Source organism: Pezoporus flaviventris, unplaced genomic scaffold, assembly GCF_033815535.1.
Source record: "Pezoporus flaviventris isolate CSIRO_AGI_PZ_B2104156 unplaced genomic scaffold, CSIRO_AGI_Pfla_v1 ptg000054l, whole genome shotgun sequence".
Classification (NCBI taxonomy): Eukaryota; Metazoa; Chordata; class Aves; order Psittaciformes; family Psittacidae; genus Pezoporus; species Pezoporus flaviventris.
The window spans coordinates 9,533,044-9,552,254 of record NW_026892602.1 but is presented as its reverse complement, the minus strand read 5'-3'; the positions used below and the strand labels follow the sequence as shown (position 1 = coordinate 9,552,254).

The 19,211-nt window shown below is 43.5% G+C and overlaps 2 protein-coding genes across 4 annotated transcripts in view; one reads left to right on the top strand and one right to left on the bottom strand.

Annotated features, from left to right (window-relative positions):
• The window catches only part of CHST8 (carbohydrate sulfotransferase 8), a 176,228-nt gene extending 157,322 nt beyond the window's left edge, over positions 1 to 18,906 (bottom strand). The window contains exon 1 of one of the 3 annotated variants that reach the window (XM_061469166.1): positions 18,423 to 18,906. The gene's annotated coding sequence lies outside the window, so the exon portion shown is untranslated. Of the gene's footprint in view, positions 1 to 18,148; positions 18,203 to 18,422 lie in introns of those variants that run through there. The other 2 variants (XM_061469168.1, XM_061469167.1) reach the window with 2 other exon arrangements.
• On the top strand, positions 12,657 to 18,604 carry LOC133277201 (basic proline-rich protein-like). The gene is made up of 2 exons (XM_061468840.1): positions 12,657 to 12,770; positions 17,714 to 18,604. Exons 1-2 carry the CDS (start codon positions 12,657 to 12,659, stop codon positions 18,602 to 18,604), a joined length of 1,005 nt encoding a protein of 334 aa, XP_061324824.1.
• Positions 18,907 to 19,211: the final 305 nt, after the last annotated feature.

Here is a 19,211-nt window from a genome sequence, read left to right as displayed (position 1 = left end):
TATGAAAAGTAACGAGCTATGTATCACAAACCTACCATTAGGGCACAACCCTTGGCTCAGGATTTGCAACCAGAATCTGGTGGGAGACACTAAGTTTTGTCTGAGCAAAAAGCTCATGCTTACGTGGAAGGGACTGACTTCAACAATTCAGCACCTCCTCCCACAGTTTTCAAGAGTGTTTCTGTGGCCTAATGACCCTATTATCTCCTCTATTTGTAATTAATACTCAAAGCTATCAAATCTAGGCATTAAAAAAGAAAATACATCTGTCTTTGCCATTCTTATTTTTAACCAGGTGAAGTATGGTGAACATGCTCTGAAACTGCTCAGCAGACCAAATCCCTTTCATATTTCTATTCATTTTGCATCTCTATTCTGTACCTGTATCAGATGACATTTTCAGTAAGAACAAGATTTTAGCTTCAGTTTTCTAAGAAAGCACTCTTAATGAGTCTTTCCATGCTGTGTGGCCATGCCACAAAACCTGGCTTGTAGCCCTGGCTCTAGGAACAGTCAGACCTGTTTGTGTTGTTGATTCTTTTCCAGATACTCTCCCGTGCATCTCTATCACCACAAAAATCCCTCTTTAGTTTTTTCTCCAGTTTAGGTACGTTTGGACTAGCCAACCTGTTCCTACAACTGAAAATTCAGTTTTCAACATTCCTTTCCAGTCCCTTGTTAAGGCCACTGAACTATTTAGTACCCTGTTTCCTAGCCCTTGGTCTTTGTTATTTTATCCCTAAGTGGCTCTGCTGTGGCAGGAAAGCTTTTCTTAACACTTCCAATTGGCCAAAGGCTGAAGTGTAGCCAGTGTTTTACATCTGTCCTGGGATGTACCTAAACAGTATATCTGGTTTTGGGGCCAGTATATTTATGAGAAAGGGTCGTAAGTATAGATTTTCTTTGGTTTGGTGGCTTTATTTTAATTCCAGTGGGTGAACACATTTGTTTATTTTTACTGCAGTAAGCTTCCAGTCCCTGAGAATGGGATCTGTGTTGCTAAAGAGACTTTTATTATATATGAGACTTCAAGTGATAGTCTTTGCCCTGAGGACCTCACAATAAAAATAAGCAGAGAGAGAGATAAAAGACATGATTCAGCATCAGATGTAATTTGCTGTATGAAGCTGATCCAATTGTATTTGAAAGATTTATTTTACAGATGAAGAAACTTAGGTGCAATGAAATGACTTGCAGAAAATACCACAGAAGTCTATGGAAAAGTAGAAACTAAGACTGATTGCCCTGTAGCTCCCAGGATAGCCCTTCTATGTGAAGCAGGGCAAACTTTTTGTGCATTACATGAACACAACTACACATGCTGTACATCCCAATCTGAAGAAATTATACAGCCCTACATAGTTATGCCACGCAGCAGATTTTTTTTATCCCTCTGCTGTGCATAACCCTGGCACTATCTCTTCTTTCTTCTGTGAGCAGTTCTTATTCAGAGATACTCTTTTGACTTCTAGCACAAAATGATGCTTTGAAGAAATATCTTTACTGCATAAAGGCATACAAATTAAATCTAATTTCCTTATTCTGGTCACTATATTTATATGAAAAGTATTGTGGCAATACATCAAAATGCAGCAATTGCCATTCCCCTTCCATGGTGACTTATAATTGTGGATTTACGTCTGGCTAAAAGACACCGTTCAGACTGTCTAGCTTGCATGGTAATAACAGCAAGCTCCTCTATTTCCTTTTAGTATGGCAATGGAGACTGAGAGCCCCTTCACTTTAAACAACTTGATGAACACATAAAATGAGAGTTAAAGCCTTCTACAAAATACAAAAATAATAAAGCACAATCAGTGAAACCCTAAATCATAATGACAGTGTTATCCAGTGTCAGCTAGTGACACTCACTGACTACAATGGATTTTTGAGTGAAGTATTTCTCTAGTTGGTTAACAAAAGCGGGGATGGGGGTGGGGAGGGAGAAGAGGCAGAAAAAAGGGAAGTAATATTCCAGAATTTCTTAATAGAACTGAGCGACTAACAGCAGAATAAAGCTGTTCACTCTCTGATACTATGGAGTTTTGGAGTTATGCTTCACAAAAAAAAAATAGGATGCTGTAGAATCTGGACGTCTTTTTCCCCTTAAAAACATTTCTCAGTCTTGGCAGTATAAACATCCACGAGTCACCTTCATATTCATAAACTTAATTATCTTTGGTTGCCTTTGTAAAACCCACTCAGAAAGGTTTTTTAGTTCAGTTGCCTAGAAAAGCAAGTATCCAAGGCTGAGGGCTTGTAGCTTGCTCTTGGTAAGAGCTGGACAATGGTATTCTTGTTTGAAAAGTAATACACCAGACTGACCTGTAAGACCTCTGCCCTATAATGAATAGGATATTAATAATAGACTGTTCGATTAAGGAATTTTCTGCTGGCATCGGGAGCTCAACTTTCTTCCTGTCCTGAGGTGGGTAATGAACATGTATGAGTATGCTTCAGGCATGAGGTAGTCCTCAGGCTTTGGGGATGGGAAATGCTGTAACCTCTTTTTCATTTCTTCTGAACTTTCTTTTCCCTGCTTTAGCATTTCTAGAGCTGTATAGACAGTACAGAAGTCCTAAAAATTCATTCCAGACTGAAATATACCTCAGAAAGACTAAAAATTAGGAAAGAAAAGCCAAAAATTTACCTCTTCTGTTCAGACAGATACTCAATACCGAGCCATCCAAGCCAAGCATCTTTGCAATCCTGATACCCTTCTGGGAGATATGCTATGCTCTACAGGTCACCTCTGCAGAGAAGAGAAATGCTGCTATTTTGCTGGCCACATAGTGCCCCTTATAAGGCAGTGTGGAGATGAACTAAGTTGAGCTTTTTGGTAGTATCTTTCAATATATTCAAAGCATTAAATCCTTCTCCTTGTCCAGTAGTTTATTCCATAATAGGAACATAGATAGTAGTGACCGAGAAAATCACTTGGGTCATCCAGTTTATCCTTTGCTGGGAGAAATATTGTTCTTGCATTTGTTGTCTTTGCAGACAATACCTCGCCCAAAATTACCACGTGACCTTAAAGTCTGACAGAGAAATGGAATATTACTAAGATAAACCATGCTCAGGTGCCTGTTTTTTTTTTTTTTGCATAGCAGCAGAGAATGAGATCAGGGTACAGTTTACAGGATGAAAAGGGGGAAAGAACTGTAAACCTTCTTCCTGCACAGAAATAACAGCTCAGAAGAGATGCTGAGGGAAGGAACGAGAAAACTGAGCATTATGAGTCTGCAAACAGTACTGTCCTAAGGGGGTGGTAACCTGTGAAGATTGTTGGGAGTCACTGGAAAAGGAATAAATGCAGTAGTGGTCTCTGTGGGGATGCTGAAGGACTCTCCTCCCCTAATCTAGAGGATTCTCTGGGAATGGACTAGGAGTCCTTTTCTTCCCCACCTCTTTTCCCTATAGGACTCAGGAAAGAAGTCACACTAAAATGCTGATCTCTTTTTCTTCCTAAAGTTGTAAAGAAGATTTTGTCCCAGAAGGTTCTGTACAAACAGCTGGAAGCCACAGTTGCCTCTTGGCATAGACCCTCTAAGACACGAATTTGTAATGTCAGTAGTGGTTTTTCAGGGCTTCATGTATGCTCCCATACCACAGTTTATGAGTTAATTTCCAGCAGGTGTTTGCTTTCATAACATTCGTGACTCTCGACAGCACCTAGGGCAATGAGAGGGAAGAGAAAGGCTTTGCTATGCTTTGACTGATCCAAGGTCCAGGCTTTGGGAAACTCATCAAACCACTGAGAATTGTTGTAAACTGTTTTCCTGTCCTTGAAAGGAGATTTTCATGGCCAGTCAGCCTCCAATTCTCCAGGAATCGCAGGGAACATGTATGATGGGTGTCCTTTAAGCTAACCTGGCTCCTCACTCTTGCATTTAAGTCTCAGTACACCCTCCTCCTGCACACTTTTCTCCCTTTGCCTTGTGTCTGTGGCCTCACTAGAGCCTCTGGACAGCCCAGATCCCTCTTTTCTTGCCTTTAGCAGTTGCACGATATGCTGTCTTTGCCTGATTTTATTTTGTATATTTTGCAGTCAGCGCGGTGTCTGGGAGGGGATACAGGACTGGCTATGCTGAGAGTAATGTTCAGCGACAGCAGGTCAGAAGAAGCAAAACCCATTAATGGATTGGTGTCTTACCACAGACCATGTGCTCCCCGGACCCTTCCTGGCCTCCTGCACTCCCTGCCTTCCACAAGGCAGCTCCTTCTGCTCAATAAGCAAAGGGCACAGCCTGCTCCCTGGGTTTCAGTGCAGGGCTTGCATTGGGGTCCCAGTCTGTGCTTCTGCTTTGTCTTGCCCAAGCTAAGCCATCCCTGTCACCTGCTGAAGGGTGACAAAGACCTTCGTATTCCTATTGCATGAAGAAGTGGGCTGGTTAATATTTAAATAAATTCAGAACTAGGTGACATTTTTGCCCAGAGAGGGTGGAGATGGAGAAGAGGTTCTTGTTCTTGGAGACAGACAGCAAATACTGCTTTCCAAATTTATTTTGCTTATGTTTCATCACAGGATTTTACCTTTCCTTTCTGAATGCTGTCAGTGCACAGGGAGGAAAGATGTGTTATTTTGGTACACTGTTGTATTTAGAACAGCCACAAAAAATTAGAATCCAAATCATATCAAATATATCGTGGGATTACATGGCAAACTTGCATAGCTGGAAATCCTCTGCACCACGCTCAGCCCTTGACAGAGGTATCACAAGCAATGTGAGTGATGAACTCCTATTTAGGAATTAACAAATTTGTGTGGATCAGTGGTTATTAAAAGGAAAAAGAAAGAAAAGTTTGGTGTGGTATCATCCAGGAGCTGTCAATGTCTTTGGGAAAATTAAAGTCATCTTACAATGCATATTTCAAACATTTTGAGTTTAACAATTACCCAAAAGACAGAAGCAGCAGCTGATTTCCAGAGTGTGTTTTGCTGTCCATTATAAACACTGACTCTCTGAAAGGCAGATTATAACTTCTTGCATTCTTGCTAAAGCTTGCTTAGGTTTCTTTTTTGTTAAATGAGAGTAGCAACTGACTAAACAATTACTATAAACAAAAAACCAAAACCAACCAAATGTTTCATTTTGATACTTCTAAGAAAAGAAAAATCTTTGTATTGATTATTTTAAATTTTGAAGATTTCTGTGATAAAAACAAAACAGTCACTTGTCTTTTGGATATACCTAAAGCGATTCCTTCCCCCACTAATTTTGGTTCAACCACTGAACAGAAAAACTGAGAGTGTTTAATTCCTTTCACAGGAACAAGCCTTGCATACGTTAGTTGTCCACATTGTATTGTGGCATGAAGCCTCTTATGGCTCTGCTGAAACAGAGTGAGGTAAAGTGCTAGAAAAATTGGCAGTATTGCTAAGAATAAATATTTATTCAGTATGAAGATAGAAGATATTTTAGAAAGTTTGTCACATCATTTATGCCTGCAGTCCTCATACACACTGCTACTGTTAGTTATTGGAGGATTTGTTTTATTTCAATAAACCCATGTAGAAATAAGAAATATTTATTTTAAACACAATATTATTACTACAAGTATTTTTTTTCTTCAGAATTTTTCAGAACCGAGACTGTAATTGCAAATCCAGTACAAAGAGGGACAGTTGTTTCAGGCAATAAAGAATTAAGTAAATCCAAAGGACTGGTACAAAGTGATGGGGAAGTGTAAGGAAGAAGCTGGTTAGTTTGATCGATTATTCTTTCTTACAAGGGGCATCATTAGTGTCAGGTTCTACACAGGCATCAGAGTGATTGTGAGGTGCCCAGCAATCTAATCCTGGGCATATCCACAGAGCAATACATGCTACGGTGTGGGAAGTTTTTTTCCATCTTCCAGTACTTTGACTTTGTTAGAAATCTTAGTATGGCCTAATTTTAAAAAATTAGGTTCAACCTTCTCCCTTCATCTGAACCTTCTGAGGAGGATGTGATTCTTTCCCCATATAAAGGTTTCACTCCCAGTCATGGTCTCCTTTTCTATGACATGAATCAGCCTTTTCCTGAGGCTTTTTGCTTTTTAGATTTGTCATCTGTAGATTTGTTATAAACTTTAGAAAAAGCAGCAAGCTGGAAAGAGGCTGCATGAGCAGCTCCCCTGCACAGCAGGCTGCACCTAACTCTGGCAAAGGTGCTTGCAGCAAACAAGAATTGATCTTAAGAGTCTTCACGGTCAGTTGCCTTCTTCAGCCTTACTGCCTTCTGTTGATACCTTGGCAGCAAAATGGAGAGTTATTTGGTATATTTTCATTTGCAAAATTAAATCTGGAGAGGAGAGAGAGAATTTCGTAAAGTAAACCAATATAAACAAAAATAGCTCCACTGGGTAAGAAAATACAACTAACTGGGGGAACTGCATGTAAATCAATATAAATAACGGCCATGTAAAACCATGATGCTGTGTATTTCTAGTAACCAACCTTCAAAAGAAGAAGATTAAAACAAAGGAGAGCAATGATAGGTGGATTAGAGAACATAACCTGTGAAGAGGCTGAGAGAGCTAAATTCATAGTCCACTGAAAGAGGTGGCTCAGGGGAAACATGATCACAGTCTATAAATACCTTCAATGTAACAATAGAAATGAAGGGAGGGAATTATTCACAGTCTCAGAAAATTGTAGGCCAGGGAGCAATGGCCTGAAGCTAAGAAAGAAAAAGTTTAGGTGAGATATTAGGGGGTGGAAAGAAGCCCTGGCAGAAGAAAGTGACAGGGCAGTTTAATAGCTGAACAGGGAAGGAGCCCAGTGGAGCATAACTGCCAGGTTTATGCAACCAGTGAGGTGGCATATCACTGGAAAAGAGAGAGAGACTTTAATCAGACACACAAGAGCCAGATCAGATTGAAAGAGTACTTCTTGGTCTCACAGGCTACGTTCTGGGTAATGTCATAGAGCACTACGTGGAACTACAAGGCAGAATTGGTTTTTTGAACTAGCTCAGCTGCTTCCTTTGTTGCTCTCTCTTAACTATTTCCTTTATCCATCATGCACCCCTCTTTCCCATCCAAATGTGGATGAATTCCGTGTCATCCGCTCTTACTAAGTTTGGCTTTCCATCCTGCTGACAGAGGTGTCAGGAGAACTGCAGGAAGAAGAAGCAGGTGTTACTAAGGCAAGTCCAGCCAAGAGGGCTGCTGATATGACGGATTATAGAAGAAAATCTCAAAGTCATTTAAGGATGAGGAGCTGGAGGTTTGCATGAATAATACTGGTGTTCATATCAAAAACTCTCTGCAACACTGAAAGTTGGAGGAAACCTCTGCCTCTGTTCAGAGCGCGTCAAAAGCCAACTCTAGTCTGCATTGAAAGAATGGGAGGATTACCAGGGCTGATAGACAACTTTTGAAGAGAAAGCTTCTCCTGGAGGAAATGAGCGAGCAGGACCCTGTGAGTCTAGTGGTGGGTCCCCACTGCACAAGCCCTCCCCACTACTTTACTTTGCCCTTGAAATGAAAGGGAATGGGGTCAGCCAGGTCTGAGACAAGCTGATATTAATTCTCTAACATGGGAGGGAAAGGTGTTTCTAACACATGCCCAGCACATTTTATGAGGTGTGCTAATTATAAATGACAGCGAGTTCACAGTCCAGAGGACACTCTGGAAGTGGGGCTCAGTTACTCGGAGAAGTGTGGTGGGAAGCATAAAGACTGTTGCTACCCACAGGCATAGGGCTCCCACTGCGACATGATATACAATTATCACAGAGCTTGCTGTTGGTTGGCATCTAGTCAAACTCCTGGGTACACAGCAACCAGAACCCAGGGAGGTTTACAGCACAGTTACAGAGCTACTGCCAGAATAAATACTCAGTGAACAGCACAAAAAAAACTTCTTCCACAGAAACCTTCCACAAACACTGCTGGTCGCCCTTGCCTTCAAGGAACCACAGCGAAGGTACCTGCACACACAGTGCTGCTGCCATCTAAGGTCCTTTCCATAAAGCTCACTTGTGGGCACTGCTCCTAACTTGCCAGTAAATACATGTGTTTTTGCAGGAGACGCCTCTCTCCAGTGCTCTCTTTGCAATGTAGTGCCCATGGGACATCACTGCAGGACTGCTCTGCAGCTGCCTCCAGTGCCTGTGCAACTGAGGGAAAACAAGAGCTGCAGCACGTAGTGCAAAAGCAAACGAGATGCTAAATGTGAGCCTGCTGCATCTTTAATGCCAGGCCAGAAGAAGCACTGGAGTACCAACACTGTATCTGAAACAATTTTGTACCATTTTAATGGTTTAATTTGACTTGTGTTGTAGTTAAGCAGAAAAGCCTAATGAATCTGTGCTGAAGTTCTCCAGTTGAGGGTCACCACATTTTAGACCGATCCAGAGAGCTGAAAGATGTTTTGCCAGTGGTATCTTAGTGACACCATCTTGCAGAGGGAGTTTCTTGTGTTTGTTGGTTTCTTATTTACAAAAAAACTAATTAATGTAATGATTCTCTGATGTCTACAACACAGATCATAGAAGAAGCATTTCAAGGTTGATCTGTATAAATTCAGGGTTTTGACTGGGTTACAGAAAAGGCTTGTTTACGGAAAATGCCAATCACTAAAACTATCACAAGGACTACCTTGAAGACCAGAAACAGTGAAAAGTTTTGCTTTCCTTTGGTTTTAAAGTTATATCTGTAACATTTGCTGTGCTGAAAATACCTGACAATTACTGGTGAAATAAAAAATCTAAAAGACTTTTAAAATCATGGTTTTTAAATGTCACCCTTTTTTATTTTAGTAGTATTCCCTATCCTGAGGTATTCAGATAGGTACCTGCAAACAAGTATTTCCAGAAGGTATGTCCTTGGAAAAACCTGGAAAGGATAAAGGAACAGAAGAGCTGTGTGGGTCTACTCACCTTCTTCCAAGTTGCCCTCCTTCAATAACTGTTAAAACAATCCACAGCTACATACATAGGCTTAAATGATCATCTTTCTGAATAGCTATTTAACTGAAGGGAACTACACTATTCTAAAGACATATCTCTCTTACAATCTATAATGAATGTAATCTTCAAGGGGCAATAACTTATCTCAATTACACAATTTTTCTGTTAAAAATGGCATGTGTTACAATCTGGGTTGTCAGCTCCTCTGGCCATGGACACACATATTTCTCAGTAAAATAGTATCAATGTTTCTCAGGATGCTATCAGTAAGATCAGTAATAATGTTAAACTTTTTTTTTAATTGCATGTTAACATAATCTTTCAAGTTATTTTCCAATATAAATACATTGGGCACAACAGCTGTTTGGAGATCTCCAATTAGAGCTTTTTTTGTGGCTGTCTCTACAGAAAATGCCTTTGGCGAACATAATTTAGACCTCTTCTGTAAATGCATTTCATGCTTTGAAGTTGGCTAATAATTTCTGTCATTTAAGAACAATGTTCCATGATTTGCTCCTATTAGTAAAAGCGAGAAAATGAGCACTCCCCTCGGCTCCCTGCTCCCACCTGCCTTTCTGTGGGAGTGCTGGTGATCTGCTGCCATGCTCCTGCCTTGTGCCAGGTGGGAAGTGGGTGAAGACTCCCGTCTTTACAATGATGCCATCGGCTGGGGGAACTTCACTGTTAGGTCCCAAGGTCACAGCCAGAATTGGGAAGGAGAACTATAAATTACAAAGCGCTGGACTGCAGCCAAGCCCGTGGGAAGCTGCATTTAGCATATCATTCTCTAAGCAGCAGGATGAAACCTTAACTCCCTTTCAGATAGAATTTGAATGGAATTTGTTATAAGAACACTCTGATTGAAATATCACCCACCAACTGGCTTTCCATGACAACTCGGAAAGGGGTTGCAATCGTGGGGAGATCCTCTTCCAACCAGCCTAAAATGATGATGAGGATGGTGATAGAGCCCTATCAGATATTTATGAAAACCAGATGAATTCCTGTGCTAGTGACATGCTGATATTATAACAGAGACCTCAGATAAACTCCTGACACTAATCTAAGCTCAGGCTTCTCCCAGTGTAAACTATAGGTTAAACAACAAGCTGATTTTAGTATTTTGAACTGAAAGCAGTGCAAGAGATGTTAACAGCAATGTAGTTAGAACAATACAGTGCAGGTAAGTGTGATTATTTATTATGTGTAGATATTATGTACAGATTGCCATCAGTGCTGTAGACCTTCTGTGTAAGATGCAGAATTCAAAGAGCTTTATGTGAGTTATAGGCTCCTTGGGCAGTGGTTCCCATATTTTACATGCAACTATTTTAAGAATGAAAAAGTTTCTTTAGATTTTAAATATCGGGGGGGGGGGGGGGGGGGAAGAAATAAATAATCCATGTAAATTTTCTGTATCATAAACATGAAACCTCTGCATCTTCTTGTCACTCCATTAACTTCAAGACCCATATTTAAAGATGTGAGATAATGTCATTGTCTGTCTCAGTGGGAAAAGGGGCAGCTTGAAAGCAAATCCCTTCCCCTTGCCTGCAAAGGAAGAATACTGGCATTAAGTGCTGAGACAGCTGCCACCCTTCCATCTTGGCACTAAGTTAGGTGATAGAAAGCAGAGAAGAGATGCTGGGGAGTTTGGGGATGGCTGTGTGAACGCAGACAAGAGTAGTAATTCATTGGACAGCAGCTTCCCCAGATGGATCATCCAGGCAAAACTAAGTAGATGTGAACCATTTTGATAGTAAGTTGTAACTGATTCTCTGAAACACTGTCAAGGGGGTTTGCAATGAGGGAAGGTACTAGTAGCAAGAAACACTTAACACTGTGATCTGTATAGCTGTAAAGCCAGAAAAATAATAAATCAGTTTCTGTAGTTGGAGAGTTGATTTTTGGATGTGTGATACACTTTTGCAGAAAGCTGGGAAAAAGCATCTAAGTATTTGTAAGACATCATAGAAATGGCAGGGAGGCAACTTTCCCTAGAACTGGTGGTGTGGAAATGTGTAAGCTCTGGAGCAGGAGATGCAAGGATGAAATAATAGTTGGTCATGTTCTGGTTTACACCTGATGCTGTGATAACCTCCAGATGAGCAGGTTTCAGTCAGTGCCGAATAGGACAGCATTGTCTCTTCTCTTACGTGAGAAAGCAGGCAAATACATTTCTGCTGCAAGAAAAGAAGGGCAGCATTCTGTAAGTACTCCTTTCTCTGAGCCTTTGGCATCTGTAAAAATGAAGAAAATAACTGCTCTTCTGAACGGTAACACAAAGAGGAGATTCACGGCATCTCCCATGTATGTGCCTGCAAATTCATGTGTTATTGACCTGGATACCACTTTTACAATTTATTCCTTTATTTCATAGATCTTTTCACAAATGGATTTTGTGATTCCTAAGAAATGAGATGTCCAAAGGTCCACAAAACAATCTGTGTTGTTTTGAAATGAAAGAGCAATGTAGTTTTAATCCCTTCTTATGCACTAGTCTAACTTCTGATGCACCCTTCAGATTTCTGAACTTATTTTTCTAATTCGGCTCATACTGATTTATGTGCTTTAAGCAGATCAAGCAGCTCATGCAAAAAAAAAAAAACCCACACCAAAAAACGCTGTTAAAGTATATTAAATAATTATTTATATAACCTTCCTTTAAAGAACTTAAAAGCAACAGAAAAATTAATTGTTCTTCTTTGAGCTAAGTAGTATCCCTATGCCAGGATGTAAAAATGAAGGCATATTAAATCAAATATTCAAACGTAGGTGCATAAAGTCAATCATCTAAGTAATACATGTCACCAGCTAACTACTGCTTTGATTCTCACAACTCAGAAGGGAATCATTTTTGCATTTGAGGGTCACACTTTATAGAATAAGAAACCAACATTTCTTAAACTGTTTCTGTGCAGATATTAAAGGGACCCAGGTTTTAAACCCAGGATCTCCTGGGGCTTTGGTTCATATGAGCAACTGTTAAAAAACAAAGCAACTTTTATTTAGCTCCTAGCTATAAGTGGATGTAAGATTGCAGGCATTCGAGTTCAAAAACCACTCTGAAAGTTTATGTAACTGATCCTGCCACCTTTCCCAGCGTGAGTAATTACTCATTTACTTACATTAACTGACTTCCATGGGGTTGGTTACTGTATGAATAGGGGTTGGCAGATCAGGCCCTAGGAGATTTTATCGTGGTCGTACTGCTCTTGGCAGCACTGCAGGCAGTAGTCAGCCCCATTGCCTGCCTTCTGTCTTCATCACAGGCACAGCCTCAGCCCTCCTCCGCAGCAAGGGCTCACTCCTCTGAGTGAGACAGGCATCTTTCTGATGAAGACTGAAAGACCATTTATGGATGCTGTGATACACATATCAAATGAAGTATTATAAGGGAGGTGCAATAATTGTCACATCTGCATATTTAATGGACCTTGAGCTATAAACATGCCTAGTTAATATCAGTTTGACAGTGAATTGGCACCGTGCTGAGCTCCGATGCATCAAATTAGCATTGATCCGCAAAATGTTACTGAAAGGTTTCTTAAATCTGCCAAGTTTTGAAATCAGTTTGGGAGAAGAGGGCCTCTCCCTCCATCCTGCCTTTTTAAAGTCTAGTTCCCTACCAGGAGTCCAAATGCATTCCTTCAGAAATGCTTTAGGAATCTTTTCAAACTTTATTTTCCTATCCTTAGAGTGTTTCTTTGGTGCACAATTTAAAATCCTGTCCTGCTCTGAGTCAGGAATATTGGAGCTATGGCCACACAGTGCCCAGCCAGGGTTCAGCTGGGCTCTGTGCAAGTGATGCACATTCGATATTCTGGGATGCAGGTGCTCCACTGCCTCCAGCGCATGGCTAATAACTTCCAGGTGGGATTTGAAGGAACTGGCACTGCCCCATTACATTCCTCTATGGCTTCAGTCCTGGCAAGTTGCTCAGCTTCCCTTCTCCCTGTGTGATGTTAATACAGCTGCGCTCAGTGGACCCGACTATGCTGGAACACCCTCAATAAACAGAGGGAAGCTGGCACGCTCTGCTCTCTGAAGGGTTCATGACTCTGCTGCAGTTTCGGCTCCGTCTGCCAGTGCTAGGGTTTGTTAACCTTCCTGGCAGCCTGCAGAGCCATTCTGCTCTGGGGCATGATGCCGGGGCCTGGCAGAGCCTGCCCCATGGTGTGCCTTGAACTGGGTGAGTTAGAAGGAGGCTTATGCTGCCAGAGGAGGAATCCTCTGGGGTGGCCTCATCCTGGTTGGTATTAGCTCACTTTGCTTCCATTTTGCTCTCTGATTTTCAAGAACTATGATAGAAGGGCGTGCATTGAAACAAAAGAATTAAGATATAATGGTGACATATTTCTCCAGAATTTTTATCCTTGTCTAAGTAGGAATACAAAAGTTAGGGTGGTGTTCCAGTACCTATTAAGAGTTTTCCTTGAAAATGCAATGTAACAACTATTGAAATGTTTTGCCAGAAAAGGTCGGGTAACAGCACCTGTGGGAGAGGCTTGTGACTTTGGTTTTTATCCCCAAAAGAATGGAAATTGGGTGGCTTTCAGAAGAAAGCCAATGAATGGGCTGTTTAATGGTTGCTTACTACTAGGGATGCATGCTGTGGCGTGTTTACCATGAGGTGGCACATGCCAGCACCTAACGGTTCCAGGAGTGGCATTGTCAGACCTGGAAGGTTGTCCCCAGCATGGCAGGGAGTGTGCTGCAAGTTACCCCCTTGTTCCAACCTCTCTCAGCTGTCCTCCCACTTTGCTCTTCCACCAGCGGGGTGATGCTGTAAATACAGGGCCATGCTGTCTCCTGACCTCTTCTCGCAGCATGCTTTCTACCGCTGAGGCCACAGCTCCAGATTTCAGTTGTGGCACTGGGAGACTGTGCCTTCAGAACAGTGGCTCCAACTCCCGTTGGACTACTGTACTTGTGCCCCCTGGAGACAGAAAACTCTTGGAAATACCTTATTTGTGGATGTCCCCCACTAGCCCTCACTCAACATCAGAAACAGACAGCTGAAGGTGTTGCTCCTATGGCTCAGCTGAAGCCAGGGAGAAATGTCAGCTGCTGTGTGATGACTAAGGCTCACATGCTTATTACTTCTATCAGTCAGAACTCTTAATCACTTTATGCTGTTTCATCCTATAACATGAATTCACTTCAAGCTGTGAAATTCACCGTTTTTTGCCATGACTAGTTTGTGAAATCTGGCACCTTCCTTCGTGGTTCACTTTGTGCCCTAGTTAGGCATCGTCTGTCTGATGAAGGAAGTCTGTGATTTGTTTCTTGCTGTTGAGCCAATGCAATTTCATTCCTCTCCTTTCTCCTGTTTGCGCTCAACGGTGATTTCATTGTCACTTTTCGCCTTTTGAAGCACCGGGGATGGTGTGGTGTGGAAGACACTTTTGCTGGGGTTTGCATGCAGCAAGTCCTGGCTTTCCTCCTCTGTGTAACGTGTGAGTCAGGCTCAGTCTTGCATCAGTGGGACTCAACGTGAGGCTTTAACCCTGGCTTTGGTTAAAGCTGCTTAGGTCTATTATATTATGTTTACCATCTTACTACATTCCTTGCAGCCTGGTTGCTGCAATATTTTGGAAATCGTTTCCCACCTGCCTTGCCAGTGCCTTGTTTCATGATACATCTGTTACTCTTCATATTGAACGTTTGCTGGCATTACTAACTGCTATAAATGTACCCAGTATACCATAAAAATACACAAGCAGCTGACTGGTCTTGCCTACGAGAAATACTATTAATCTTTCATTTTTCATATGCTCTGGGTAAGATCCAGCGGGTGCTTGAGGAACATTTCATAACTGAATCCTGTTCTAAATTCCAATCTTCTCACTGATTGGTTGATGTCTAAAAATATTTTCCCCCACTCTTAATGTCTTAATTGTTTCTTGAAGATGTCAGCTCATCCATCCTTTCACCCATAATCTGCACGGTTTTGCAAACCCAGTGAGATATTATTTTAGTATTTCTATCACTGAAATACAGTGATAAATGGTCATCTTTTAAGATCCCTGGGAACAGTATAATGGATGTGCAGGATTGCTTATTGACTTGCTCTTGCCAAGATGGAGTCCTGCCATGAAGTTCAGAAGGATCACGAGCTGCCCTGGATACTCCTCATGCTTCGAAGAGTCCTTTTGAATGGTAAAGCTTATGGGTTTGTGCTACACAGAGTTTTATTGAGATAATGAGAGGAGATCAAAGGAAACCTTCCATCCTAGCTGTACTCATCTTCACTGTAGCTTCCCTTTCCATCTCTCTCTTCCTATATTCTAAGTTTTTTGGGGTTTTTTTGGTTGTTGTTTTGTTTTTTTTTTTAAAAAAAAAAAAACATTTTCACGGAATGGTTTGGGTTGGGAGGGAACTTGAGATCACAGTATTATGGAAAATTAGGGTTAGAAAGGACCTTATCTGGTTGACAAGGTTGACTCAGTCTAACTTAATCATCACCTCCCTATCTGAAATTCAATCATGTAAATAAGATCAGCAGCACCATTTCTATTAACAGATAAATAAATGACAAATCTCTGAGAAACTCTGGCTGTCATTAACCTTTCCTCAGAAACCTGGAGGAGAAGGAGATTCAGGAACATCCCAAGCACATATTCGTCACTTTGTCCAGCTATCAGAAAACCTATGGGTCTGATCCTGCTTCTGCTCATATGGTTGATAAAGATTTCCTTGAATGACTCAGAGCAGGATCATTCCTGGTGCTTTGCACCCCATGCTTTTCTCTGTATCCACTGCATTCAGCTCGGGAACCTTGCAGTCAGACTAGCCCAAGCTATTCACTTACCACAACTGTGGACTAATCAGACGGCAGTAAAAGCTTTTACTGTGCCATTCTGTTTGTGATCAGCAGAAACATAAAAAGCATGTTAGAAAATTGATTTTTGGCATTAATTGTGAGGAAGGAGCATTATATTGAGCACAGATAGGGTGGTGGTTTTTTTTTTTTTAGGCAGAAAAATTCTATTTTAGTATTTTAAAAGCAATTCTGGAAGATGCTGAGCTAAGCCCAACGGACATACTTTTCAAATACCATAAGGCAAAGAGTACTTACTTAATCTCCTTAGTCTTATTAGCTTACATAAACATAAAAATTTGAATAATGTTTAAAAAGCCAAATTCTCCAGATAACCCATAATCAGTAAATGTTCATTACTGAGATGTAGCAAATATGCATAAGATTTCCCTAGTGACATTTTGGTTACATGATTTAAAGAGCACAGAAAACCCTCCTCCATGTGGGGCCAAGCAGAAACTTCTGCAGGCTCCAAAGGTCACTCAGCCACAGCTTGGACCTTCCTGGTCCCCTTTCACAATGCGCAGGAGAAAATCAGAATTCACTGTCTCATTTTACAGCTCTGGTGATTTATAAATAAATCATCCCCACATGATGATTGATGTCTCCATATAAATAATTAAGTCTTGACCTTATGTTATGACACCTGCTAAATTTTTTGGCACTGGAAAGCAGAGGGATCCTTGACACTGGACAAATAAAGGTGGGGCTAGATCTGAGGGGGAGCCAGATTTTTGTTTACCCTCATTTGGTTCTGTTTGATTCCATCAGCTAATTGATGATGATGATGATTAATCTCCGCTGCTGTCTTCTCTGTGGATTTAATTCCTGCTTGTGGTTGCTGTTGGAAAGTTTGCTCCATTAGAAGCAGACTTTGATTAGATTTCCAGTAGCCCTGGTTTCCCAGAGCTCCCCCAAATCACTGTGTGACCTAACCAGGGCACTTTGCACCTCTTTGTGATTTACTTCACTTGGTGGCAGAGCCTGGGTGACGCTGTCATTCTGCTAAACCAGGGTAGGTAGCAGGTGTCAGCAAAAGTTTAATTTGGAAGCTCATGAATTCAAAAGAAGAGCTTAACGGTTATCCCCAACACAGAGAGCTGCTGTGGCCTGCTCCTGGAAAAGAGAAAATCCCGAGGACACGAAAGGAATTGATGAGACACGAGGCATCTAACAAAAGGAAATCTTCCCGGGATAAGCTGGGGGTAGCTTTCTCATCAGAGGGTGACCATCTTTAACAAACAAAATGGATTTAGCGACTGTGTTTTCACTTCTCAGGCCATCTGGGTTTACCATTTACCCCCCCCTCACTGGTACTGTATATACAGCCTATTCTCTGAAGAGCTGCAACTTTTAAATCTTGCAATAAAATATGAGCATTTCAGGGTAAGCAGGGTAACATAAAAAAGTGAGCATCTCTGGGTTTTTTAAGCGTGTTAATCTGCCCACGACACAAGTCAGCTGCAGCCAGAAAGCAACGTTAGAATACAGTTACAATAAGGGGCTTTCCTAACCCCCCAAAAGGCTTGAAAAAAACCAACCACACAGCTACAACGGGGCATCACCTTGTTCCCAGCCAACTCCGGGAACCCCAGATGCCAGCGTGGTGCCTGGGCTGTCTGGTTGCCCAGCGGTATCATACTAGTACTAACACACTTATGCAAAATTATTCTTTGCTGTATGGTTGCCGTGTTTTGAATGTGTATCCTCTTAAGGGTAAGGTGGCATTTTGCAAGGTCTGAGTTGTTAGTGTCACTGGGCAGGGGAACGAGTGACTTGCTGAGCGGTGCACTTATAAGGGAATGTGGTACAACAGCACCTAAAACAAACCCCGTTTCCCCATTACTGGAGATCAACTCCCGTGATAAGAAAGTGCCTTAACACCCGCCCTTGCTTGCGCACAGATAGAACTCGGGTCATCTGGATTTCCAGCCTAGGGAGATGCCGGCATTCACTAACTAGTTTGCTTTGGATCCCATTCTTTTCCTTCCAGGCACTCAAGCCAGCCCCGTATCCCCGGCTCCATCCCTCACCTGAAGTTGGGCTCCCTGTGAGGCGCCTCTCGGAGCCCCGTGCCCGAGCGAGGGCATCGGACCAGGGAGGGAGGACGAGCCACAGCCCCGAGGCAGCCCGCACCGAGCCCAGCCCCGGGTGCGGCACCTGCCCCGCAACCCCAGCAATTACCGGCGCTGTTAATTGCGGCGCCGCCCGCTCTCTCCGACGCTGCGGGCTGGGAGGGCAGCCCCGAGGTGAGGGTGTCGCGCCGCCGGGGTCAGGGGAGAACGCGGGACAAGGGATGCCCCGCCGCAAGTTTGGGCACTTTCCCGAAGTGGAGCGGGGAAAAGTTGGGGAGCAGCCGGGGGATGCGGGGGAACGGGGGTGCCGGGGCGGCACAGCCCTGCCCGGGGACGGGGAACTCGCCACTGACCTGTACCGCGGCCGTGCTGTCTTCCCGCACTCAGCGCATCCTCCGCGCCGCGCCGCGCCTGCCTGCCTGCCTGCCTGCCGCCGCTCTGCGCGACGCAGCCACGGCTTCGAGCCGAAGATCCTCGGCGGGGAGGAGAGAGCGAAGCGGGACAGCCCGCCCGGAGACGGGAGGCCGCCGCCCCCCTCCCCGCCTCCCGCCCCCCCTCCACAGCCTCGCCCCGGCCCCGCTCCGCTCGGCTCAGCGCGGTCCCCACCCGCCGCGCCCGGCTGCGCACCTCCGGGAGCGGTGCGGAGGCCTCCGGCGGCGAGCGCAGCGCGGCCCGGTGCTGCTGCGCCCTCGGCACATCGTCCCTCGCCGCGGCCCGGGGACAGCGCGGGCGGTGCCGGTGCCGCCGCCTTTCCGGGATGCCGCTCGCCTCTCAAGTTTGACACGTTTCGGCGGCGCCGGCCGCCTTGAAGGCTGCTGAATTATGCATTGTCTGAAGGGCAAATTACCGCCGTGCGGAGCGCGGGGCTGCGAGTGGAGCCTGTGTGTGCGCACAGGCGCGCAGACGGCTCCTTGCCGGGAAGCCGCATCAGGAGCGGGTGCCTGGGCGTCTCTGACCCAAATATTGCGATCCCCGAACGCGAAGTTGCGGGGAAAGGAGGAAAGGTCCCGGCAAGGCGCCGGGAAAGCTTCTGCGTCCTTGAGCGGGCGTTTCCTGGGAGGAAAGGGGCAGGGAGACACGTCCCCTATCCCCGGTGTGGGTACAAGCATCCTTCTGGGCATGTCCTCCGGTCTGCAGTTTAACAATACCGTGGGAAATATGCGTATTTTGAGTCTAGTTGGGAAGATCGGTGGCCCACACTTACTCCCAAAAAAGAAGGTTGTTGTGAACACAAACCCCATACGGAGAAATGGAATTAGGACTTGGAAGAGAATTGAAGTGATGATGCTCCCGAGCAATAAATTGCATGCTGTGGTCAGGCCATGGTGGAGACTGAGGTTCTTTGGCTAGAGCTGGGATGTGGACTGTGGATTAACTGCACAGAAGGTACCTCTTGCACTCTCTGTTGGCTATTTT